The sequence below is a fragment of the Protomyctophum bolini genome, assembly GCF_963924005.1.
Source record: "Protomyctophum bolini genome assembly, chromosome: 12".
Lineage (NCBI taxonomy): Eukaryota > Metazoa > Chordata > Actinopteri > Myctophiformes > Myctophidae > Protomyctophum > Protomyctophum bolini.
This window is the reverse complement of record NC_137873.1, coordinates 11945876-11973584: the sequence shown is the minus strand read 5'-3', so window position 1 is coordinate 11973584 and position 27709 is coordinate 11945876. Positions and strand designations below refer to the sequence as shown.

The 27709-nt window shown below is 42.9% G+C and overlaps 1 protein-coding gene across 2 annotated transcripts in view; it reads right to left on the bottom strand.

Annotated features, from left to right (window-relative positions):
• Window positions 1-27709, bottom strand: part of LOC308325887 (receptor-type tyrosine-protein phosphatase mu) — a 219407-nt gene that overhangs the window by 67474 nt on the left and 124224 nt on the right. For both annotated transcript variants that reach the window (XM_080778633.1, XM_080778634.1), the window contains exons 13-20: window positions 26285-26558; window positions 22245-22281; window positions 21245-21319; window positions 18181-18316; window positions 15581-15610; window positions 4704-4981; window positions 2106-2186; window positions 1021-1047 (exon numbers count right to left, since the gene is read on the bottom strand). In XM_080778633.1, the coding sequence (XP_080634759.1) occupies window positions 1021-1047; window positions 2106-2186; window positions 4704-4981; window positions 15581-15610; window positions 18181-18316; window positions 21245-21319; window positions 22245-22281; window positions 26285-26558 (938 nt within the window). The remainder of the gene's footprint in view (window positions 1-1020; window positions 1048-2105; window positions 2187-4703; window positions 4982-15580; window positions 15611-18180; window positions 18317-21244; window positions 21320-22244; window positions 22282-26284; window positions 26559-27709) is intronic.

Below are 27709 nucleotides of genomic sequence, written 5' to 3'. Positions count from 1 at the left end.
GCTTCTGCATATTCAACAAAAGGCCAGTAAGTAATTAAGGCAGAAACAAAATGCTCTTCATTATTCTATTTTATCACCGAACAGGATGGATAAACATTGTGTTCGGGGGTAAAACTAAAAAAAAAAGAAAGAAGAAAAAAAGAACACAACAAAAAAACCAAAACAAGTAGGTCACTAGCAGTTATAGCCGAAGGTATAGGTTGAGAGAGAGACATTAAAAAGAATAATAGAAAAGGTTGTTATTTTGGAGGGGGTGGGAGGGTGGGGGGGTTAAATGTGTAGTGGGAAGGGGGAGGTAGGAAGGTGGGGTGGGAGAGTGGTGGCTAGGGGAGGGGGGCAGCACAGCCAATGCCAGACTTTACGTGTAAACACTGAATGAACCCATCCCATCATTTCGGAATAATCTGGGAGAGTGGGACTTGAGAGAACGTTTTCTATCCATCCATCCATCCATCGCTCTCTCCCCATCCTCCCTCTCTCCCCCTTTCTCTCTCTCCCTCACTGTTTGCTGTTGGTTGATTCGTCTTTGCTGACTTTAAAGCATGTATGGAGACGGGGCGAGCTGCCCCCACCACCCCCACCACCCCCACTAGACACTCCCCCCACCACATCCAGTCCACATGTCTGTCCATGCATATGAGAGGTCAAACACATAATGTGACATCACACGCACGACACGCAATGCGGATGGGATGGAGTGAAGCCAGCCTTAGCCCGGGGAAAAGCCTCTTCTTTTGACAGGGGGGGGGGGGGGGGGGGGCAGGGGGGAGGGAGGAGAAGGAGGAAGAGGAGAAGCAGCAGGCAGGTATGAAGGTGAGGAAGCCGTCTTCAGTAAAACTAAACAAAAAGAGCCAATCAAACCAAAAATGGGAAGCAGTCTGTGTTCGTTTGTCCTCATAAGCACTTAAATTACCGTCTGGTGAATTATATACACACATGTGCATGTTTTCTAGAGCGCTGAAACAGAATAAATCATCAACAGCAATGGGGGGAAAAATAGAAACGGGGGTTGTTTCTCACCTAAAATAGCGGTTGGCACAAAGGGATCTGCTTTAGATATCCCCACAACAAGTGCAGAGGTTGGAGGAGGAAAGAGAGTCGCAATAAATAAAAGAAACAGAGTAAAAGTTCACCTTATCAAATGAGACAGCACATGAGCACAACAGTACAAACTACAAAGCAACGGGTTAGTACTTTCTGTCCTGCCTCAAAAGGTCAGGCCAGAGGGTCATCTCATACAAAACAACATTGAATAAAAAAAACAATTAACCAAAAATGTCACTGAATAGCAGAGATAAAACAACAGAAATAAATCTTAATCATTCATTTTCCCTTTGCAAAAAAACTGTCTAGACGTCTACACGCTCAAAGGCTTGCTCAATCATACATTCAATCATAGAAACAAAATGAATGAATGTATGAAACAGAAAACATCAAAACTGCACAAAATGTCACCGTTAAGAACAGTTAGTACTGGACTGAAATAGGTGGATATTTTGTGGAAGGTAATTGAATAGACCAACAATACTAATAGATGGAATCAATAATGTAAGGATATACATATCCGAAATAACGTATATGCTTAACCACATCCGAACCCAAATGAAAAAGTTTGTTCACAACTGATAGCTGAACATTTGTTTTTCAGAAAACATTTGTTTGAAGACATTTGTAGAATCAGCCTCAGGTCTTCAGGGGCTTTTGATTCTTCTATTCCTCCCTCTCATTCATGTTTTATCACCGGTTGGGCTACAGTAGTTTTATCCCTGCTTCTGGTCTGACTCAATTAATGCATTTCCTTTTGGGAAATGTAGACAGTGTTTGTTATTTATGTTAGATCATGTCAACAATTTGAACAATTTACTTAAAAATGCATGTTAACCAGATTAACAACGGTGCCCTTATGCTGGGTAATTTTTTAAATATTAAAATATAAATAATAAAAATCATTCGAAAGTAGCAAAAATAGCACCTTCATTAAGTGATGCATGCCTTCCCCACTCTGTTTTTACAAATCAAACCCCATGACAATTAACATGGTTGAAGCTGAATAGAAACATTAGTTTGAGGCAGCTCACAGTTGAAGCTGTGTGCTCAGTGCTCACCTGGATAGAAGGCGTTGGTAGGAATGGATGTGCTGAGCGTATTGGCTTTAGGCAGCGTGAAGGAAGAGGGTGATGAACCAGCTAAAATGCAAAGAAACAACACAATAGAAGGTCATCAATAGTCCACCCTGGTCTTGACTGTGAGTCAAAGGCCCATTCACTGCCACAGTACAGTGTCTATCCATCCACTTGGCAGTCACTAGTCTCTCGATGGAGTATGAAACAAAGAACTGCAAACCAGGGTCAAATGAGTATATATATATATCGTCATTTGTAGTAGTAGACCTGTAGTCTTACAGAAGGATTATGGGTTGAGGGTTTGCGATTGTTTTACAACATAATGTAATAACCATAGCTTTGATTCAATTATTCATTGTATCCGTTTCATTGTATTGCTTTTTGGGGAGCACTAGGGTTAATGTACCTGCTTCACAGTACTACAGTACCTCGTTCAAGTAGTACTATCATGCATGCACCTGGCTGAGAGGACAATGGTTTCCTACCAGAGCATGAGAGAACATGGATTCAACTACATTTGGCTGGTTGTTTGTCAATTAACTTTCCCTACACCGTCACCGAGGCCTTACAGAGTTTAGGACGGTCAAGGTATGTAAGACATTATGCTAACAGGCAAAAGACAAGCTGATGTACTTAAGCCATTTACACAAGCAGACAGAGGGCCATGTTTAAATAGACTCTAATAGACAGTTAACCAAGGTCACAGCACCGTTGTCACCTGCCTCCTCATGCAGCCTGGGTAGACACAGACCTCTGTGGAAACAGCAGTTCTTAGTTTTCACTGGGATTATGAGAGGTCGACCCCTACGTGCAGACTTTTCCAAGCTGCCCATCAACAAAGACTGAGATAGAGCTAATGAAGATTAGAGACATGCTCTGTGCACTCGTCCATTATGGAAGTACAATGGAGCTGAGTTTATAAACCGACATCTGACTTCTCTGAAGAGCATTGTGTAATGTGTAATGATAACCCTAGTGGCCAGGCATAGCATTGTTGCTCAAGACTCCTTTTGGGCTATTCAGAAATGTTTTCACATAACTGTGGTTAGCTTTATAAATTGGAAACAGCTTGCTGTTAACAAATTGGTTTTGCTGATGTAAAATTTAGTTTATTCCTTTTCGAGCAAAAATCTATTACGGAAACATGTGGAAGCATAGAAAAGGAAACCGCAGAAGAGGTAGAACAAACCCTTCAGGGGTTGTTGGCAAATCTCCCGCGGAAGAAGAGAATGGGTAATTAAACTTTGTTAAGATTATGGGCAAGCCTTTAAGAAAGTTTACAATGTTGGAGTTCCATGTACTTCCAGGTTTAGTCGAATAATCTACAGTTTGTTTGGGAAGAACTTTAGTTTGTTTTAAGGGTTTTCACAATGTGAGGCGCGCCTCCCTGGTGCCAGAGCATTGTAGGGGGAGTTACAGAGAGATGTGAAAATGACAAATTGACAGTGACAAGATAAACAACAGGAAGTTACTTATGCCCGCAGTTTCAGGCAACAATGTTTGGAATTATCTGTAAAGGTTTGTTTGTGTACGTCCAGTGTACAAAATATGAAACGAGCAGCCATATGAGAGCATGAGAGCAGACTGACTTCTTGGATGTGGGTGCCAGGCTACACTCTATACTTTATAGAAACTAAGGTTAACATCTTATTCTTTATGTCAACCTGAGCTACAGCAGAAGTCTTTTACACTCGTTTGGTATTTTCTTTCTACAATGAAACAAGGAGCACAATTCTTTTAATTTATTTCAGATAGGAGAGTCTAGTGAGACAGGAAACCCACGGGCAGAGAGAGGAGAAACATATGAGACAAGACGGAGATCAGATTAGAATTTTGGTCCTTGTGCTCACAAGGAACATATGGTCTATGCACTAACTGTTTGTGGCACGAGGCAGTAGGCACCCCCGAGCACTATGTATTTATTATCCGGCTCTCCTACTGCATGCTGTAGCGCTCATTCATCTGTAACATCGTGTGTGCGACTGTGCGTGTGGAAACAAAAACTTGGCAATGGTACAACTCGCGATGTACGTACTGTGGCAAACTTTTTTGTGAATTATCAATTCAAAGTGATTGTCTGTTCATGAAGAAGAGGCCTTGGCGACCCTCTCTCTCTCTTCTCTCACAAATTGGCCAGGACAGATAGGCCTTTAAAACATGGATGATGATGAAACAGGATTCAAAAGGAGTGCCATTAATTGTTATCTGATTTTAGCACATTTATACTTTTAGCATTTTATACTTGGTTAGTGTAGGTTAGTGTAGAGACAGGAGAGGAAGCTATATGGGCAGAGAGAGAGGAGGCAAAATGGGGGTCAGGTCCTTCTGGTTCACAAGGAGAATACGGTCCATGCACCAACTAGATGTAGCCCATAATTAAATACACAATTACACATTTACTCTTTACATATTAGTAATATCCTCCTTACTAGCAAAGATTGTAGCCTGATAGCAATGCAGGTGAGGGGTTCACGGTTGCCTCAAGGGAGACTCACTTTGAAAGGCATTAGAAAATGCCATTTTGCAAAAGCCATTCCACATTTGCGCAGTAAAGTAAAGTCCTTAAATGCATAACCTCACCTCTTCCATTTAGAGTGAGCGCGCATTCGCTGCGGGTGTTGAGCGTAAGCGCACACTCGCTGCGGCCGTTGAGCGTGAGTGCACAGTCACTGCGGCCGTTGAGCGTGAGAGCGCACTCGCTGCGCGTGTTGAGCGTGTGGCTGTGTGTGTCCATGAAGGAGAGGGCTTCGTCACAGTTGGTGCCCTGCTCCGTGTAACTCTTGTCCATGGAGTTCACCATCACCGTCATCTCCTGCCGCGTGCTGTTCAGCGTCTCCTTGCGCTTTTTGGCCAACTTCCTTCATTGGAGAAAGAGAGAGAGAGAATGACTTGGGTCCGAAAGGTTGATGTCATCGCATTCTGTTATGACCAAAACTGTTACTTTTCAGGAAATGGACAAAAATAAAACTGTGTTCCAATTGCTATTATATTATTTAGTCACAAGCTCTTACTTTTAACTGGATCAAAATTTATAAAACACACACACCCACCCACACACACACCCACACACCCACACACACACACACACACACACCCACACACACACACACACACACACACACACACACACACACACACACACACACACACACACACACACTAAATCGTCTTTAAGAAGTAGGCATTCATTGGCAAAACAAGCAAAAATGTCGAACTATGGACATACAGTACAAGGTTTCTGCCCGACAGCGACGATATGATGCTGCTAATCATGCAATAAGCTACAGTATAAGGATGGCTCATAATCCATAATGCTGCTGAAGCTGTAACCTAGCACTGTACTGTACATGCATTGCACACTGCCTGACAGCATGACATTACATGTTGAATGTGAAAATAGGATCCTATCTACTCAAAAAGATTATGGCAACACGATGGCATGATGCAGCTGTTGACTTGCATTGTCATAAAGGTACTACACAGCAGATAATGTACTGTACATGTATCATACAGTATACTGTACTGTATACATACAGTAACAATGTGTACTTTGTTTTGCAATAATATAACAGATATGAATCATATATGATCCTGCATAGTACATGTACTGCACTGTACAAATTGTTGTTCTACTGCGTTAAAAAATAGATAATCATTGACCACACACGTGTAGCCTATAGTGGTTCTCAAACTTTTTCGTGTCAAGGACCCCTAAATTGATATATATATTTGGCCACGGAAACCCATCTGAAAATGTTTTGTCCCAGGGACCCCCAGAAGAGAATACCGGTATTTATGTTAAATTCACAATTATTCAAAATGTTCCAAATAATTTCTATATTTTTTCAACATTCTCAAAAATAGCAGATGCACAAATTTGCAGCATGGCATGAAGGTATGCACTGTGATCTTGTAGATCTGCTATTTCTTTAATAGCCAACATATGAATGGACTAGTTAAAAATGATTGTGATGCTTTATTAACCAATTTTACTGTGGGCCCCCTGGAACCTCCCCAAGGACCCCTGACCCCACTTTGAGAATCAATGGCCTCTACAGCCTGAGCCTATATGCATGTCGTGCAGGGAATGATCATCGTATGCCCTCCGAAAAAACCTAGAACACACCATGCACTGTTGTCAAGTGAACTAATTGTGATTCCGATGTGGGTCATGAACCACATTGTCTTATTAGGGATACTCTTGCTTTTCAACGTACTGTATTGTTCCTTGAGAATCCAGAAAAGTGCGACACCATAACCCAAATACATCAGCGGCCCGATGATTTAAAATTAGCCATCGCATTTGGGGGCAGAAGAATCACAGTTTGAACAGTGAACTAAAACAGTCAATCTGTTTTTATTGACCTACTTCAGCATAATGTGCTGTTAGAACAAGTAATCACAGCTTGGTCAAACAACATAAAAGCACTGTGCTAGAAATAATACACACTCACGCAAAGATATGCATACACACCATGAACGAAAGAATATGCACACTTGCACACTTAGAAGTGCATGTGAATTTGCCCATTATAAAGATGTGGTAGGCTTACTAGATCCACACAGCACATAGGTGAAGAAGCATGCAACCACACATGCACGCCCACATACGCACACACGCACGCACACACACACACACACACACACACACACACACACACACACACACACACACACACACACACACACACACACACACACACACACACACACACACACACACACACACACACACACACACACACACACACACACACACACACACACACACACGTGCGCGTGTGCACCTCAGAATTCAGAATTTAATTCCCTTTTATTTTCCAGGGATGGTACAGTGTGATAGCTACCGTAGTATAGCCTACCATCCGTACAGTAGCTAGGTGATATACAGCCTAATGGTAGTCTATATCTGGGGAGGGGAGTCGTGACTCGTGAGCATTGTGAGAATTAACTATGGCAGCCTTCACACTGATACCGTCTCTTTATAAGACTCTGTGTGACCCCTCTGCACTATTTGAATAGCAGCCTCTCTCATGGACAACGGCAGGGCTAATGACGCACTCCTGCTGTTTTGTTTTCGCAAATCTCCTCTGTTTATTCAATTTGGTGGCTGTCTGGTGCCATATGGCAGCATGCCCCTGCTGCCTTCAGAGCAGTCATTTAGTCTGAAGGCCGCCACGTGAGGCTAATAGTGGAACCATTCCTTCCGAAATCGGGAGTGACAAAGGATTGACACTTTCATCTGCTTGGACATGTGTTTTGTCTTTATCTGCAATTTGAGCCGGGAACAAAATAGCGGTGTTGCATGTCTGTGGGTTACTTCCCCATTATCCACCAACTTAAAATTCTAATAGGAAGGATAGGGAGGGGGAGGGGGCAAGGGGAGATGAGGGGAGAAGTGATGGAGGTAAGCATGGACCCGAGGCAATATTAAGATTGTTCCTGCACTGTGTGCAGCTGTGGAATTTGAAACCAGTTTAATATAGGTTCCGACACTGCATCAGTGTCCCCAGATTTTTTTTCTGGCTGGGTAGAGACTCAGTTTATCCGCTTCCCTGGCCCCGTGGTAAAATACAACCTGCCATGGCGTAAAGACACGGTCGAGTCGGATGATACCAATTTGGGTAGCGCGCCATGCAGCACTAGCACTATAGTAGGATGTTTGCTAGGCACTGTGGGGGTTAGATGAAGACGAATATGTGTGCCATTCTCTGCTCATTTGTAAAAGGGGAAAAATGCAATGATAGATGGTTACATTCCAGAGGATGATGTGCTGAGAGAGACAGCACGAGCATGTGTACAGAACAGTGGAGTGTTTGCGCGTGCTGCTGATGAATACAACCATTAATCTTATTCCTCGATAGTTAGCCTAATGCCGCGTATGGAGAGAGACTCTAGCTAGCTAATTTATGAAGCGATTGCTCACGTGCGTGGCTGGGCTGTCACACTATCAGAAGTGTGCACATGAAGGAGAGGAGAGAATGACTGACAGAAGAGGTGTTTGTAGAAGTATAAAGACGGAGCCAACACTGCAGGTAAGGTATATCAGGCAATTCTCATTAGAGGGATTGTCTGCAGTTCAGTACATGACAGCCCTGGCATATCTGGGTTCTAAGTGAGCTCCTACCTCTACTAGTTCAACCGGAACAAAAAGGGGAAAAGTGTGTGTGTGTGCATGTGCGTGTGTGTGTGTGTGTGTGTGTGTGTGTGTGTGTCAACTGTCAAGTGCGTGCGTGCACTATTCCATCGCATTTGTTACTCCCCATCCCCTAGACTCCTTTGGGTCTGTAATAGTGTGGTGCAAATGTGCATATGTGCGCATAACATGTGCCACTCGAGTGTGTGCATGCTTTTGTCTATGTCTATTCTATGGGCGTATATATATTCTATGGTATAGTGTCTGCTACTTCTAAAACCAACTTCTAAATCAAAACCTACCATCCCAGCATGGTAGGCCTCATTTCAGCTCCAGAGCTCAAGATGAACCTTCTGACACAAGCACAAATACATCTTAATGCGAGTCATCATCTCATCAATTAAGATGACTCATACATCTGTGTCTGTGCGTGCGTGTGTGTGAGAGAGAGCGCACGCGCACACACCGACCTTCAGCATGGAGTAGCAACAAAACCAGCCTTTGAATCCGGTGCTTTCTCATTTGAAATGTACTATTTTTTGTCTCATCCTCACTGGGTGTCCGTGTTAATCGTTGCTCATATACACCAATTCACCTTATTCCCTGGCAGTCTGCCCACACAAACCCAATACATTCCTGGCATCATTGGCTATGTTAAAACATTATTTTCCTGAAAGTAAATAGTATCATCAAGAATGACCTTGTGAATACTGATCATTTCTTTGGCTCCTCATCTTGCAACATTCCAATGAACTAAAAGCAACGCCAGCGAGTGACACTGAGTTATGCTGTTCTCATTTCCATTTAAAATGGGAACATTTTGTATTTTAAAGTTTGAATGACTTTCAGGGTATTGGTAATTTATTTTGCTCTTTGTTTAGAAGAAATTCCAATGAACTACAGCAACAGCTATTCATAAGAGGCTCAATGGCCGTATTGCAATTTACTAACAGTGGAATATATGGAATATATATGGAAACTATATGCGTATACATTATAGAGTGCTATGTCTACATAAAATTCTATCTAAGTTACTTAAAGCTGCTATAAGCAATAATATGTCAAAATTTGAATGACCTTTTTATTAATGTTTTTGGTATTCAGACAGCCAGCAATGTGTAGAACGCTCCACAAACAAATGTTGTCTCTGTGACACATCTAGGGGCTGCAATCTGCATTCAAAAATGTTCCTAGAAGCTGTTATTGGTCGAAAGAAACCCGGTCTAAATTACTAACCAATCAGGAAGCAGACAGGCAAATCGACAAATGACAAAGCTTCTAGGAAAATCTTTGAATGCAGATTGCGGAGATGAGTCACAGAGACTAAATTCTTTTTTGGGAGCGTTCTACCCATTGCTGGCTGTCTGAATACCAAAAGAAATGAAGATAAAAAGGTCATTAAAACTTTTACATATTATTGCTTATAGCAGCTTTAAGTTGAGCCTATGCATACGCCAAATATTGTGTATGCACCATGCACATATGGTGTAAGGTCGTCAAGGCTAGGAAAAGTGCTACGGGCTAAGATGTAGTCTGAAGAGGTGGGTTTTCAGTCAGACTACGCCGGAAGATTGGAAGTGAGTATAGTATTGCTATCGTAATGTTCCCGGTTTGATCCCTAGCTCCTCCTGACCTCATTTTGAAGTGTCCTTGAGCAAGATGCTTAACCCCTAACTGCTCCCGATGAGCAGGTCGGTGCCTCCGCCATCGGTGTGTGAATGTGTGTTTGAATGGACGAATGTGCTGCACATTTGAAAGCGCTCTGGAGAAAGGCACTATTCAGTATTAAAGATCCATTTACCAGTATATACTGTTGTCAAGAATGCTCTTGAGAATATTGATCATTTCTTTGGCTCCTCATCTATTCCAACGAACTAAAGAAACAGCAGCAGCAGCCACACCGAGACCTTGATGTTCTCATTTTGGTTTTGAATGGGATTATTCTCATTCTGAAAACATGTGTTCCACGTCCATCTCTACTGTTCCTCCTCAATGTCTAGCTTCTTTTATTGTCTGGAAGAGTATTATACCTACTGTATAACCTTTTGAGATGTCATTTTTTTGTGGGTGCAATAAACCGAACCCATTTTCATAGCTTTTCAGCAAGCCATGTAATTAACACAATAAGTAAATAACAAGTCCATGTATGTAAAAAAATATATCCACTTAAGCCTTTTCTATACAGCATCATACTGTCGTATGATGCTGTCAAGCTAAAATGCTCACAGCTTATCAATCTGCTAGTTTCCCTATTTTTGAGGGGCGCTAGCCCCTCCTATATACAGGTTTAATGTTTGTTTTTAGTTCAATGTTTGTTTTAAAAACGCCATTGACAATAAAGATAATTTAATCACTGTCAAATTCACTGTTTGTTTTACATCATTATTACATCACCTAATCATAGCTATACCGAATTCCTTCCTCGATGTTGCAAGATGATGGTGTGATATTTTTTATTGTATATATAGTTTTTTTTAAGAAAGAAAAGATTAGATTGGTTTTTAATTTAAATTCACCTATAATAGAGCACCGAAGTCCTGACGTCACTGTCAGTAGAGGGCGTCAGTCCACAGGTTCGTGTACTTTTAATTGCATAAGATCTCTTCATAATATGAAGAGAGTGACATCGGTTTATTTTTCAAACACAGTTCTTATATATAAGAACTGTGTTTGAAAAATAAACCGATCACCCCAGCTTTTTCACTCATATGGATATGAAGCATCGACTGAAGGTGGAAATGTACAAATATACCCAAAGAGTAACAAAATATGCGTTAGAAACGAGTCAAACAACCCAGAGACTACATTTCCGGGTAGGCGGGGTGGCTGCAGCTGCCCGTCGCACAACAGAAACTGAATGTTAATTACGTTTATTTAAATTTTATTGATATTTAATGTTTCGTGGTTAGTACGAGTTGAGTCACTGCCAGCTGAGCTTACGTCAACGAGGAATCTCAGGAACGCACTGTGTTGACAGCTGGGCGTATATAGTAGCGGCATTGCTTTAATATGTAGTTTCAAGGCTTTTGTGGCCACATTAATTACATTTTCTCCAGAAACTGGCTGTGTCAAATATGAATGGACATCATTAACGACGCACAGCCACTCCCCTGACAGAAAGGCCGGGATGGTCGGTTTATTTTTCAAACGCTATGGAGATTTCAATGGAAATAAGAAAATACATGAACCTGTGTACTGGCGCCTTCTACTGAAAGTGATGTCAGACTTCGGTGCTCTATGAAAGGCCCAACATACTGTAGGGATGCCAGGTTGAATGTGGTTACATTTATTTATTTTATTTTACTATAAACATCAAAGCACCATCTTAAAACATCTCTCGTAGGGATGTGCCGATGAGACATTTTGGGTGATATCGATATCTGATATAATTAATTGCTGTTATGGCCGATAACCGATATTACTACGATATCTCATTCTGTATTAAAAATATATAATAACTTTGTCCATTCTGAAACATACATGTAACAGGGTATCTGCAGTGCAGGCTTAGTTAGGCAAGTCAGATTGAACTTTAATTAATACCTTATATTTAATATTGTGAGCTTGTAGATCTGTTCAAGCTGTTACTTTGGGCTTGTTTATCTGTAAAGACAATCGGACCGATGAATTAATCGGTCCGATTGCTCTTGTTCTCTTCCACCCTTCTCTCTCATCAGCATGCAGCGCTCGTAGCAGCAATGCTGTGCATGGCTTGTACCAATTAATGTGATTCTTGCTGCATGTTCAGGCTGCCTTGTAAAGCTTAATGGAGGTGTTAGCCCCCAGCACGTTTTGTTGTACATGCTAGGTGTAATGCCCTACAGAGGCAGCATACAGCAGTACAGTAAGTACGCTGTTTTGAGGATCTAAGGCATTGACTGCAGTTGAACTTTAAAGCCCAATGATAATCGTAAATAATATACAACAGTAAGTGATACTATTCACTAGTGTATAAACTGTTATGCAAAACGCACACATTTATGGTTAAGCGCTATTCTGTTCTAGGCTTGATACTAGAAAGGTGGAAATATATAGGATTCATCAGGACATGCTGAAATTACATGCGGATTAGGGGTAGTGACATTTATGTGAGGGTCCGACAATTAACCAATAATCAAATCATTATCATTATGCTACAAATGAATGTTCAAATGAATGTGGTTCTCAACTCTGAGTCCTGCAGTCTACATGAGGGGTGGCAGTGGCACAGGGGTAGAGCGGCCAGTTCCATCCCAGGCTCCCCCAGAGTTAGTGTCAAAGTGGCCTTGTGCAAGACGCTGAAGTCCTACAGTAATTGCTCCCGATGAGCAGCCGCAGGTTGGTGCCTTGCATGGTTTCCGCCGCCATCGGTGTATGTGTGTGTGTGTGTGTGTGTGTGTGTGTGTGTGTGTGTGTGTGTGTGTGTGTGAATGTATTGCACAATCTATGTAAAGCGCCTTGGACAAAGGCGCTTTACACACTTTACACACTGGAACACCAGGTGGATGTAATTAAAGGGCAATCTAAATCCAGCTGTGCTGTTGACCGCAAATGTTCAAAACGTCACAAAATGATTATTAGCGTCATTGAGCTCACAGAATGTACAGAAAATGACAATAAAAATTGTAAATGTCCAGTAATTTTAGTCAGCAGGACTACGGTTTGCAGATACTGAGCAGGTGCGACATGTGTGACTGTTGATATATTTATGTGACACCTTGCTTACACACTGAGAATTTATCCGCTTCTCTTCCTCTTTCACGTTGTGAGAGAATGTGGTCACCACTCTAGAGCAGTGCTTCATGAATAACCCTGTTGGCTGTCATCGACAAGAATGGTGACATGGGCTGGGCTTGTGTCCTCTGTATTGATAACCTGCCAAAATACATGGCCTAGACTTGTGTCCTCGCTATCGATGACCTGACAAAATTGTCATGCTCATCATCTTCTGTTAGCATGACCTCCACAACGAGTCTTAACACAGAACATTGAAAAGGAATCGCGGAAGCTTACATCTTACTTACATTTGTCAATCACTTTTGTCTACTGGGTATCTAGAGTAAAGCCTGTGCGGCTTTACTCTAGATACCCAGTAACAAATATGCATGCCTGGCTCTATGGTGATGAAAATTAAACTTAACATGTAATATAGAAGATTATACGGGTGGTTTATGCATGAGGGTGGGGTGGAGCAAATGGAACGGCTGTCGAGTCAGATAGTGATGAGTGTGGTTCTTCTACAAATCAGCCCCATCACTCGATCGGTATAATCCTCATGGGGATATGGACCCCATCTCAACCCCTGCCCCCTACCCCTTGATCCCTCCCTCGTCCCCAGCAACATGCAGTGGCGGCAGAGGCAGCGGCGGCCTCATTCTGATTAAAGTGTGCAGGCCACATATTTATTCACACATGTAACTGCATCCCTAATGAGATGCCTGACTGATGTTGCGTTGCCACCGCTGGCGATATACCTAAAGTGCATATTTTGGCAACTGCCTGATGTTCTCTCCTGCCTTTTAAAGGCCTTGTTTGATGAATGTATGAGCGTATTAATGGAGCTCCATCAATCATGGAGGTGTTGTGATCCCCCCGGCTGTCAACAAGGCTGCTATGAGCAATAGGCTATGGATAAACACTACAGTAAAGGTAAGCATCATAAGCACATTATCCACAATCTAGTCCACCAACTAATTTTGGGACATACTCACATTTTGTTTATAAAGGTATCGAACATAAATAACTTTCCGTTCAAACTACAAGTCAGTGTTAAATAAGCTTTAAAATAGCTACTTGCATGTCTCTTTTTATAGCTGATAGCGTTATATGGAGTACAAACTATATTCAGAGATAAATAGGGTATGTACCCTGCATGTAACATGGGTCCTGTGAACAGGTATCCTGATTTTCCTGCTTAAGCCTGACTATTTAAGACATGCAGTCATCTAAATCATTGGAGCTTTCCACTCAAGACATCTGTGCTACAGTATGACTGACATTATTATTATTATTATTATTTCAAGGTGTTTTCAGAGATATTCTTTGAAGTGAGGCAAGCTCCATTGTCATTCCATATCCCAGCCATCTCAACACAGATTAGTTGGCATCCATCACAAAGGCCATCCAGAAAGAACCATGTGAGATAAAACAAATAGTACAAGCTCCAGACTAAGCAGCTTTGCCATTCAGCTATGCCCATTTTGAAATCCCGGAAATCCCAAGAATTCATGAGCAAAATGCTGGGGTGTATTGTCTTTTGTAAGTAGCACAGAGGTAAGTCCATAATCATATCATCTGAACAATCTGTTCAGGTAAAGACACAACTCCACCATCACCATTGCTTGGGTAGGATTAATGTGCAAATATATCTGGGAACCATGCGCGAGAATAGGGGAGGAAATATGGGTCAGTAAAAAAGATGGTGTGAGGAGGGATGGGTAGGCATGGAGAAAGGGTGAGATTTATCACATGCATTCAGAGCCAAATAGCTTGTGTCATATTAAGCTCATGCTTAATTATCAATGCATTAACCATGACCATCTTATCTATAAGCATGACAGGAAATATTAACTTGGATTATGAGTTAGAATTTGGGCAACCGCTGAACATTTCATAAATACAAAATACCATGAATTATTAGCCTTTGGTTATCATGCTCCCTGATAAAAACTGATACATTTGATCACCTTATGACAGGCACTTAAAAAAATCTAACTTTGACAAGCTGAAAATCTTGTAATCATGGGAGGTGACATGAAAAATTCGCACTCAGTAATATCGTTTTAAAAGGAAGATCTGCAGCTCAAACTATAATTTAAGGCAGTTAGAGTTTATCACCGGATAAACAAACTACCTAAGTGTAAAGCAGAGATGATGCCTGTCATATCATCTCAGTGTAACCCCCCCCTGTCTGGGGGTGCTGCTCTGCTGCGACTGTCTGGCTGTCTTCAGAAGTCATGCCAATGTGAAATACAGTAAAGGGCTTGATACACTTTGTTGCGTGCAGTGTCGCTCACCGAAAACAGTCAATCTACAAGCTCACAATACGTCGCAGAGCAATGCATTTTGAGCTTCTAGATCGGCTATTTTGAGTGTGCGACACCGGTGTGCTACACAGTATAAATCCGGCTTAAGGCTGGCTCATTGCATGGAGACGTATTGGAGTGGCGTCTTCCATTCTGCCGGCAGAGATTACAGTGGGCTCTCTGTAATAGCTCTGAGGAGGTTGGGTTGAGGATGACATATAGCTCCCTCACATGCAAGATAAAAAATAAATTAAAAAAAAATATTTGTGAGTGATAAAAAAAGCATGGCACTAACATTACACAAAGTGGTTACTTACAGGTAGTAAGTGTAGGAGTGATAGGTTCTTCTGCCCGAGTGGGGTGGTGGTGGTAGGTTTTTTTTTAAGCAGTGGAAAAAGGAGGGGGGAGGGGATGGAATGAAAAGGAAAGAAAAAAAATATATTAATGTTTGGAAAAAAAGAGTAGAAATGAACAAAAGACCAGATATGGCGGCACACGACGACGGTGGAGGTAAACTTGTGATTGTGAGGGCATTCAGGGCAAGGTGATCGCTTGGAGTTATGTCATGCTGAGTGGGAGGGCTAGGCCCTGTGCCCGCTATACTGAATGTACACACACTGCTATAGCCAGGAGTGGGCCAGGAGATTATTATTGCGAGTGGGTGCCCCGAAAAATGGTCAAAAACATGATATATACAACATTGTAATGATAATAATTAATTAATAGCATTAATACAAAAATAACATGGTATTTCTTTTTCTTCATAACCTTGACAAATCTGTTGTCATTATGATACAGATGAACAGAAAACGTAAAGTAAACTACATTAAGTTCCACTGAGCCAAGCTGGAACACAAATCATTAAGGCATAAGCAGTGGCGGCCATAATTGGCCATAATCCAACATATTTATCAATTATTTTAAGCCTAGAATCAAGCCATCCAAGATCCTGGTGAATCATGGCCATAAACATTTGATTCTGTGAAGAAGAAATAATGTAAACAAAGCAAAACAAATGGTATTGATTAAATATAGTATAATTATAATTAAATATTCTTCTTTACAGAATCAAAGGTTTTACGGTCATAATTCACCAGGATCCTGGATGGCCTGATTCTAGGCTTAAAATAATTTATATAAATATTTGTGGAGATTCTATGGGGAAAATGGATGGGGTCTGTATCGATGGAACCAGAAAATCGCCGCTATTGTTTTCTTTGCCCTATAGAGTGGTCGTTAAAATAAACATGCTCTGAAAATGCTCAGAATCTCCAAAGTGCCGGCGGCCCACCCATCTGACCACTTCACACAACAGCCGAATAGCTACCGTGATACGTGGTGGGATGGGTGGTCTGCCAGCACCTTGGAGATTCTGAAGTGGGCCCAGATCCAGAAAAGGTTGGTAACCGCTGCTGTTGTAGTCTTTTAGAGACACAGGTAACCGCTGCTGTTGTAGTCTTTTAGAGACACGGGTAACCGCTAATGTTGTAGTCTTTTAGAGACACAGGTAACCGCTGCTGTTGTAGTCTTTTAGAGACACAGGTAACCGCTGCTGTTGTAGTCTTTTAGAGACACAGGTAACCGCTGCTGTTGTAGTCTTTTAGAGACACAGGTAACCGCTGCTGTTGTAGTCTTTTAGAGACACAGGTAACCGCTGCTGTTGTAGTCTTTTAGAGACACAGTTCACAACTGCGTTGCCATTACAACACTTTCGATAGCATGCCATTCTATACACATACAATATGAAATTACCATAGCTGACCCCAAGGTTGCCAGTAAATGAATGGTTGGAGTGTCAAAACACGACTCGTCTCTACCAGTGATATATTAACATAACACACTAAATATAACTGCAAAAAGTCATCACCCGCTCTCGACTGATTAAGTCACATTGAAAACAAAGTTATTACTTATATTGGCTACATATCTCAGTGCATACTAATTATCCCACACACGCCCACGCATTGTGTGTTTCCTAGATGAGGCTGGATAATATAATATGTTAAATGTAAGAAAATGAAAAATAAAAAATAAATCTCATCTTACTGTCAAAAAATAAAGACTATACACTCAGTGATGTTATTACCATCCCACTCAGCTCCATTTCCTTCTCCTACTGTAATCTGACTGTAACTCTCCAGTGCAACACAGGCAATCTAACGTCAGGAGAGGAATAGAAATGTACGGCAAAGAAAAAGGTGTGCAGCTAATAAAAGTTTTATTGGGAACTGTTTTCGAGGCATTTTCCCGTTCACATTCCCCCTCTCGATGGAGATATTGCATGAAGCAAGCTATAGTGCACACCAAACTAATCTTGGGTAAACACGGAGAAACTGACATTGTGTAACTTCAGTCTTTGGTTGGACGTGGACGGGAGGGGGTCGGTGTTTGCAGAGCTTTAGCTCCCGCCGGTGGCTTCTGGGAGGATAGTGGAGTGAGGCGGGATGGGTCTGGGGGCTAATGTAAACTTAGCCTCCAGCTATGCGGTCATCCTTTCTCCCTCTGAGCCCTTTCATCATATTTTCTGTCTTATCTCCTCCCTGCTCACCCCCCCCCCCCCCACCACCTGAACCACAGGCCTTAAAAATAGAAAAAAAAAAAGAACCATCCTATTCCCATTCGGATGCCATTGAAGCGCAGTGTGTTTTGTTTGAGGGCGCCGTGGAACGGGATTAATTTTTCATGGCACACACTGTTATCTCATGGCTGTAAACAGCCTTAATGGAGCGCATCAACATAATCAAATTAATTATTTACTATGACGCTGACAATGCAGGCAGTTTGGGGGGAGAAATACTGTAGACAAAAGGGAAAATACAAAATAAAATAAAATGAAATAAATAAAACTATCTCTATGAAAGCTTGCAATGACATAAACCCCTTCCACTCCACACACAGTGTTGTCGTTTGGTCTTACCTCTTCTTCATCAGGAGCACCACTCCTAGGAATATGATGACGAAGAGGAGGATGCCGGCGATGACCCCGGCGATCTTCACCGTGTGGTCCGTCTGTTTCTCTGGCTCCACCGCGTCGGGCTTGTGGGTGGCCGCTCCTACCCGAGGAGCACAGCAAACAGACACATGCTTATTAAATATAGAGTTAACTCTGAGACTGTACAAATGGAACCAAATGGGTTCCATTTGAATACTCTCAGAGTTACACCCCATCCGCACATGTTTTTCAATGACACTGTCCTGACGTACCACAAGCGACAACGCGCCATGCAGCGACGTCATCCACCACTCCTATATTCGCTCACAGAGTCTCTATTTGAGTGAGGTTTCGCGACACACCATTGGTTACAAAAGGGCATATTTAGTGGCAGTGGATTGTGTTGACTATAGGATTGATTTTAGGATTGATTTTAAAATTATTTTACTTGTGTATAAAGCTCTCAATGGTCTCGCACCTTCCTACCTACATGACTGCCTGCCTAAATATGTCCCAAACCGCCCCCTAAGGTCTTCCACTGCTGGCCTGCTCGCTTTGCCAAAAAAAATGGCAACTAAAAAATACAGGGAAGCAGCTTTTTGCTTCTACGGGCCGTCGGCATGGAACAAGCTCCCACTGTACCTTCGTCAGGCAGCCTCTGTAGACATTTTTAAAGCTCAGCTCAAGACCCACTTCTACAACATTGCTTTTAATTGATCTTTTATTTTTTGTTATTCATGTCCTCACTGTATTGCATTACCGCTGGTTCAGGCTACGTCGCAATGCAACGGCCGACTCTCCATATCAGGGCAGTTTTTCGCACAATATCGCCGTTGGAAAAATGTCGTTCGCTCGCTATTCACCTGTGCACAGTGTGCAGATGAGGTGTTACCAAATGGATAAATTAACATCCATTTCTTTACTTTCAGAATGAAATAAATACTCGAGGGATTCAGCCTGCCTTGCCCGAGGGCACTCTAACAGGAGGACACATCGATTCAGGGAACAGGGATTGAGCAGGTGACCTCTGTGTCACGAGGCGGCCTCTCTAACCGCTTTGTGACTCCACAACACTATCCGCCATGACGCAAAGTTAATAACTGTATGTTATTGTTCAATATGCGCTGAAGCCACAATTAATCACACAGCGTGCATTTCAGTTCCATTCAATATGTACTTCAATGGATTCTACCGACACTTGGGGGACGTCTGGAGGTGATTATCAATACATTGGTATTTTTGAAGACCATAAATATCAATACAGCGATAGTGGCTTAGAGCAATTAGGGCATTTATTTTCCCCTATTGTTCCCCAACTCGCCACCTTCAGCCCACAGCCTTAGTGGACATCAGCGGCATGCAGAATGGTGCTGTTCTGTCGGGAGAGATAAGTCCACGGCATCTTTACCCTTGGTTAATCACGTCTGGGTCGAATGGCTGTTGGTTTGTAGAAAATGTTGGCTAGAAAACGGGGGGGAAAGATAATACTCTCTAGGAGATAAAACAGCCCGAAATAAGCAAAACATTAAATATCAGCTCGGGAAGAGATAGCGTGAAAGAAGGAGAACGAAAGAGAGAGAGAGAGAGAGAGAGAGAGAGAGAGAGAGAGAGAGAGAGAGAGAGAGAGAGAGAGAGAGACTAAGGGAGAGAAAGAGACAAAAAAAGAGGAATGAAAAGAGAGAGATTGGGTGAGAGAAAGAAACAGGGATGCAAAGAAAAAAACAGAGAGAGAGAGAGAGAGAGAGAGAGAGAGAGAGAGAGAGAGAGAGAGAGAGAGAGAGGCAGAGAGAGAGGCAGAGAGAGACAGACATTAGAAAGCAGGAGAAATGCTGCTTGGGTTAGAGCCTCTCCTCTCTGTGTGTGAGATAAGGAGGCACACTGAGCAGAGGGAGGGGCGGACACCTTGGGGTGTGTGGGGTGTGGGGGGGAGAACGTTGCCGGAATCTCAACCGTCCACCTGAACAACACCATTATTCCCTGTCACCGGGGGGGTAAATTTAGAATGACAAATTGTTATGTCGCACAAATCTGTTAGACCTGGTCTTCTCCCCTCCTCCTCCTCACCGGTGCCATTTTCCCTTCCCTATATCAAAGAATGAACATCCGCCCAGGAAACGGTTGTTGACATATTGTTCTATCAGCAGCCAGGCCTTCTATTTGGTTATGAGTGTTTAAGGCGGAGAGAGAGAGAGAGAGGGAGAGAGAGGTGTGGGACGTCGGAGAATTTCAGACAGGTTGACATATTAACAATCAGCCGTTGGACAGACAAGGACTGATTCCGTCGGCATCTGGGATGCCGTTTTGCGGTCTAATCTCACGGGAACACGTCTAATCTCACGGGAACACGGGCGGGTTGCAAGAATAATCCCTGTTTGAGTTGCCAAGAGTCCTGTATGTTTTCCCACTACCAGTGGAATGTTGTTTTCCCTCTCTGGCTTGAACGGAAGGGGGGGGGGGTTTGAAAGGGTGAGAGAATAATTCTTCTAAACAACTGTACAGCATTTTAAAAGTGACTGGGTAGTGGGCGTAGAGTAGACTCTCCCGATACACTACTTTAAGTAAGTAAAAAAACATCTGCTGTGTTTTCACTCCTGTCACGACTGCAGTGGCGCACAGCATTCATCGGCGAGAAATAATGAGAAATATTCATGAAAAGAGTGGGGGGGGGGGGGGGGAGGGGGGGAGTTAACTCTTGTCACAAATCTGCAACTTTGACACATCAAATGACAATAGCGCCTCAAACAGGTCTTTCATGTATGGCGATAGCAGTCTCAAACAGTCTGAGACGATGTCTACAGTCCATATTGACTACCACACACACATTGTATGCACACGCAACAAACAAACAAACAAACAAAAGAAACCAACATGCACCCACAAACCCATTGCTTTTCTTTCTTCGCCTTGGGGAACAATGTTGTGTAGCCCTTGTGACCCTATTATATAGGTGTTGAGTGTCGAGTATACCTGGTTGGAGAGACAATAATTGGGATGGGCAGGGGGGGAAGCGATAAGAGGGAGAGACTGTGCAGAAAGCTAAGGGTCTGACCTGTTAGTTGGTTGTCACCAGCCGCTGGGGCGATGCGAAGATAGGGGGTTGTGAGCTGCGTCACGAGTATGGCAGCTGAGTATAGTCAGTGTATCCAGGATGGCATGCAGAGAAGAGAGACAGAGGGAGAGAGAGAGAGAGAGAGAGAGAGAGAGAGAGAGAGAGAGAGAGAGAGAGAGAGAGAGAGAGAGAGAGACAGAGACAGAAAGAGACAAAGGCCACACTGAAGCTGAAAACAGCCACACAAACATCTCCCGTCATCATGCGACACTGAAGCAGAAAAACAGAGTTATTGGAATTTCATCTAGTTTTGTTAACTTTGTAGAGTAAAAGAAAACTATATGCTTTTCCCTCTACACAAAATATCTTTGATGAATAAAGCAGATCTGCAAGTATTTTCACGTATTGTTTGTCTTATTTACTTAGTTGCCTGTTTTGACCAGAATAATGACGCTATAGGGGTTTATGCGGTTAAAAAGATCAACAGTTGCTCACATGAGGTTCGTGTCCGTGCAAGCTAGGCTAACGCGTGGTGCTGCACAATAACAAGCACAGTATGGGGTGATAAATTACTCATAAGCTTTGCTGTTCTACTTTTAAATTCTTCGTCTATTTTGATTGCAGGCTTATTGAGCCATGCAGATGGAGATATCTGGCCTCCACAGGAAATCCATAGCGGAGCTGCATGTGACTCCGTGGTGGAGCAGATTGCCGAGGCATGTGACAGGGGCCCTCCCACGGTGCAGAACGGAGTGTGACTAGGGCTCCCTCTGGTCTTATCAATCCCACTCAGCGATCAATAGTGCTTAGGCAGCTTCACCCTTAATGTCTGGAGCAGGGGGTATAACGGCGGTTTGTACAGCATGTTAATGGTGTTAGTTCTCAGAACCCAGGTGCAGGGTGGGTGTTAGGAAGATCTACAGCTGCATTGATTTAAGTGGTGTTGGGCCAGAATGTCCTCGCTGGACCACACTTAATCCTGTAAGCCGTCTGCTCCTACCTTTGGTGGCGACTCGAACACAGTCGATCTTGGTCTCCTGTAGGAACAGATAGGGAGGGAGGGAGGGACACAGAAGGATGGAGAGGGATGAAAAGAGGGTGGTCAGGGATTAATATCACACACGCACATGCACACACGCGCACACAGCCACATACGACTGGACAAGAACCGACTTACAAATACCCGTGCCCACACATGTACAGTATTATTATATCACATTGCAGTACTTGTTTTGTTCCATTAGATACTCTGATACTCAAAATATTGTTTAGATACTTTGTTCTTCCATGTTTGTACAGTATCTTGACATTTCGTCATGGCACCGCTCTTTGCATTCGTATATGTGTGTACTATAGTTGTATCTTATCATATCATATACATTGTACAATGTATAATTGTACACTGTACTGCATTTATCTGCACTGCCTTTTGTTTTATCCTTATCTATTGCACATTGTCACTGTAATGTGAATCGGATGCTGTTTCACTGCAAGCTGTGGAAAGTATAACTCTATGTGACAAATAAAACTTTTTACTTTTAGCATTTTTAACACCCACAACAGCCAGAAACACACAAACCACCTCTAAGGCTCTTAATCCTGCCACCGCCACTACAGACAGTACAGAGTGACTGGATCGCAGCACAACAACATACTTGGGAACAATCATTTGATATTCACTATGGTCTGCTCAGCTGGATGTGATATGGTGTATCTTTCTTCCTTGTTACTTCAACTACAACCAACAGTGATATTGGCGCTAACTCTAACTGTGTACTTGGGTGTATCTACTATTATGTCTATATTGTATTGATTTATTTGTATTTGTGTGGAGTTGTTTTTTTACTGCTGTTGAAAACCAAATTGCCGCTTGGGGGGGCAAGCTCAGAAAACCAAACCTCAACAATGCATTTCTAAGACATACTTTCTTGCACAACCCTTCCGGCACGGAAAGTGTTCAACAAAAATGATGTATTTTCAACAAAAAGATAACTTTTTCCTCAGTCCAGTGTGCTTCCCAGTCCCACCTGCACCCCCCACCCCCTTGTCATCAGTCGAAGCTCAACTACTGTGGCATCAGACCCTGTTAGGTGCGAGACTCCACCACAGTGCAGATTAGCGGCACCGGGCTGTTGTTGCTGATTTGACTGCCAACCATGATTTGTCTCTGCAGCCAGTGGCTGGAAGTGCCCAGCCACCGTTTGTATAGGAAACCAGAGCCCTGTGACAGCGACACAGCCATGGTTGGGCCTCAAACTGACACATTGTGTGAAGCCTGCTTCCGAATTGGTTCTGTTGAGTAAAAGTTCCAGGTCTGAGAACAACCTTGGACAAAGTTTAGACGTTTCCAAACTGCCAACAATGACACTGCTCCCCCGCCTTGGCCATCCTACACATACACGTCCACACGCTTTCTTTATCATGCATTATTACCAGCTGTGGTCGTTTTCAATTTGAATTGAGCATTCAGCATACTCCTAATGGTATAATAAACAGCTGACCAGAGTTTTTCTCCTAGCAACGGACTGTTGAAACCACATATGTGGACACAACTATGGCCATCAACAATGGTGCTGTACTAGACAGGGGAGAGGGGTTAAGAGGTGATGGGCACCACACAACATGAAAGAGCAGAGAGTCGTGTCCTCTTGCTTGATCTCAACTCGTATCCAATCAGAGGGGCGCAAAGCTGAGCATTGTCTGGAGATAGAGTTTTTGAAGGCCACAAGAAACACAATGAGAACAACAGAGAGAGTCTTGGCGCTATCACATGGTCAGTGCAATCATAGTACCGTAGCTTTTCACAGTATCCTTGCTTTGAAGCTGTCAGATGGCATTTTCTTCCCAGTAGAGACATTATGGGAATCCATATGAGACATTTCATTGAAGAGCCAGCTATGTTATAAAATAACATTGCCTTGCCTTCACCAAGTGCTATTTGTCACCCATTAGTGAAAGATAATTAAACATGGTGTGTTGTTTATTGCAATGGTTCTCAAAGCCGGGAACCTCGTCGGTCCTTGAGGGGTTTCCAAGGTTACCCTTACGGGTCTGTAACTCAGAGAGTGTACAAATATACTTACAATGATCGGTACATACTGTACTGTGTCAGTACTCAGTACAGTACGTACTTGAATGAGTGTCGGTGTGTTCCTTCACGAATAACACCTCGGATAAAAAGTCCTGTCCCATTCATCGTACCTTGACGTCTAAAGTGATTCTCATTCAGATGAGGCGCCGTACCTTCCATTGCGATGACTGCTTAATGAGCGAGAGTGCATTGGACTGCCATAAATCAAAAGCGTCCTGGACGTGCTAAAACCAATGACGGCGGTGTCTGCGTATCATTGAGATTGAGTTTTATACAGTCGACAAAGAAACTCTCTGTTCTCTCATTCCGTTTGCTCGAGGAAGACGCACAATCGCTCCGGCCCGCCCCCACGCCCTGGAAGGTCTCAGACAGGGCGCACCTTTCCGCCTCGAGGGCAAACTCTTCTTTAATGCTATTCAGCCGTTGCCTGTGCGTGCCCCTGCATGCCCTAGGTTGAAGATGTGTGGGCAATGCTCAAAGAAGGGCCCACCTGCCACTTGGCAATGCTGTCGATGTGCTGAACAATCGTCTGGCTCGCCGTTATTGACTGCCGGTGCTGACCCATGGACTTCCCTGACCACCGAAAACAATTCCACCCTATAATGCCTTTCTTAGCTTAGTTTGAACATATCTCTTTCTTTTTTTTTTTTTTACATTTCTTTTAAAATATTCTTTCACCAAGACAATTTGGATCTGATGGGGCCAGGGAGTTTTTTTGCTGGTCCTCAGGGAAGGGGAAATTACTATTCTGCATGAACCCAGCAGAAGGCTGCTCAGATGGCTCAGATGAGTGCACGGTGGAGAGAGAGAGAGAGAGAGCAGTTAAGGGTCTTGCTCAGGGACACTTCCACTTGGACTGGGCGTGCCGAGGGTCAAACAGGCAGACTCTCTACCCACTCAGCCATGGCCGCCCCTCCTGCATACAATATTGAACCGTGTCATGGTGGGTAAAGTGTCCCTTAAAATCCCACTGATCAAGGCAGCGTCTTGGCACCTGGTGCTGCTGGTGCTCTATTAGAAGAGACAGGGAAAGCAGGCTTGGATAATGGGAGGTGGAGCGCATGTCACAGTCCACAATTTCACTCTGAGAGGGTGCAAATGGACCCTTACAGAGTTACAAGTGGATATCGTCTCTGTCGGGTGGAAACCTCATATGTAGTACAAGCTCAAAACACTTCATGCCTTGTTTCGAGCTTGTAAAACTGCTGTTTTTTTTTTTGACACTGTATTATGTTCAATTAGGACATTCATTTACGGAAAAAAACACAGAACGTTAGAATATTAGGTTAGAATAAGAGGTTTCTGCCCGACAACAACGACATAATACTACTGAGGATTTGTATCGTGACATACACCACCATGCAGAGTACAACCATGTTTCTGTCCAGTTGACTAAAGCTCAACCTAACATTTAGCATTGTTTGATGTGGACTGAGTGCTTGCTATCAAGTAAGGTACATACTCTGCCCAGGCTGTCTACAGCTTGTTTTCTAAAAAAAGTGAGTATTCTCTCACAGTCCTTTGTTGGTCAGCACAAAATGCTTTTCAGGTATACTGTACTGTACTGTACTGTACTGTACATAATGCACTATACCAACCATGGGTAGGATACCCTCAAGCAATGACGTGGGTGATCTATTTACCAAACATACAGTATCTATATAGTATATAGATTATATAGATTATTATATATTTACAGTATATGTATGCAGGAATGCCATTTAACCACAGAGGAACTTTGCGTATCACAACCTAATTAAAGGACCACCCCTTTTATAATAAGTCTTCTGTGTATTTCTCTGTACCCTATTTCTCCTGTGAAACAATGATTCACATTATTGGTTGAAAATTGTCAAATCTTCCCATTAATATCTGCATTGTAAGACACTGTTGACAGGGAGGACTCGAGTGACGACCTGTATAAATAAACGGTTGGTTAAACAACGCACCCCGTTTGCTGTGCTGACAGCCTGGTAGTAGACACTGTAGCTCTTCTGAGGCAACAGAGGAGCGTTCCAGTAGCCGCTGTAGCTTTTGTTGTCCCCGACGGTGAAGGGCTGCGGGGAGTGGATGCCCGTGGCGGGGAACTGGGCCGTGAAGTAGTACTGGGAGTTGAGGAGCGTGGCGTTCTGGAAGTGGATGGGCACCGGGTAGCAGCGCAAGATCTCCGCTGTGCCTCTCGCCCTGCGAGGACGCTCCTCCTCGACCACCACCTGGTAGGCACTGGAAAACGCAAGACCTTCCATCAGTTGAATGCATTAAACATTTACATTCACTTGAAAAAAGGACAGTATGGACAGGACATAATGGAGACAGTACATGACACATTCAGGCCATTCAGAAACTTGCTCACCAATCCATCTCCCAGGGGTGTAGCGCATTGAAATGAAGATAGACTGCTGCATTCTTGGCCGATACCAACATTAAGCCTCTCTGACCTACTACTAGTACTACTACTAAGTGCCAGAACTTTCTATAGTACAGTATTACAAAGATATAACAAAGCAGCCTAGAGGGGTGCATATACTGTAGATGAACTGTGGCACATTGTCTTTCTGATTTGGTGTTTGCTGCAAAATGAATCTAAATAAATGTAACCACCTCATTCAGCAGTTGTTGCACCTAACAGAGGCCATTAGAACAATCTTTTTCCACAAATAATAATCCATCATCATTATCAATAATTTGTGACACACAAGCAAGAATGATCCTTTTAGTCCTAACTTGTACATGCTGTACGGTACATAGTTTTGCAGTTGCTAGTGGATCTAAAATAAAAACTCTTACGTTACTAGTTTACTTAAAGGTTAATACAATATTTGGTTCACAGAGGATCTAAAATTATGTGGTTTGGTATATGTGGCTTTGAATTGTTTAGGGAAAACATATCAGTATTAAGATAATTTGTACAAAGGGGCCATCCAAAGATATATATATTTATTTTCCATAGAAGGCAAAACTAAGGTAAAGGCAAAGGCAGAACCTTCCAACATCTCTGGCTTTTCTCCCAAGTGCATTTTGAGAAACATTTGCATTGACACAGAACAGGGCCCAGGACTTTATTTGCCGTTTCATTATTCAACAACTCAAAAGGTCAACGTCTCGTTCTATTTCCTCTCCATCCCAGCCTGGTGTTTAGCCCCTCTATGCCTCTCACAGAGATGACATTGTCTCCATGTGGGCCACTTAGCTGGAGGAGGCGGGAGACTGGCAGTCTTATAGATAGCCACGTTAGTATGCGCCTCACATCCACCTGTTAAATCTATTGAGTCACTGACTGACAAAGAGGCTGTTTACAGGTGCCATGGACGAAATACCAGACCCCCGACTCCAGACTCACACTTGCGCCCATTAAAACCATAGGAACCCCTATG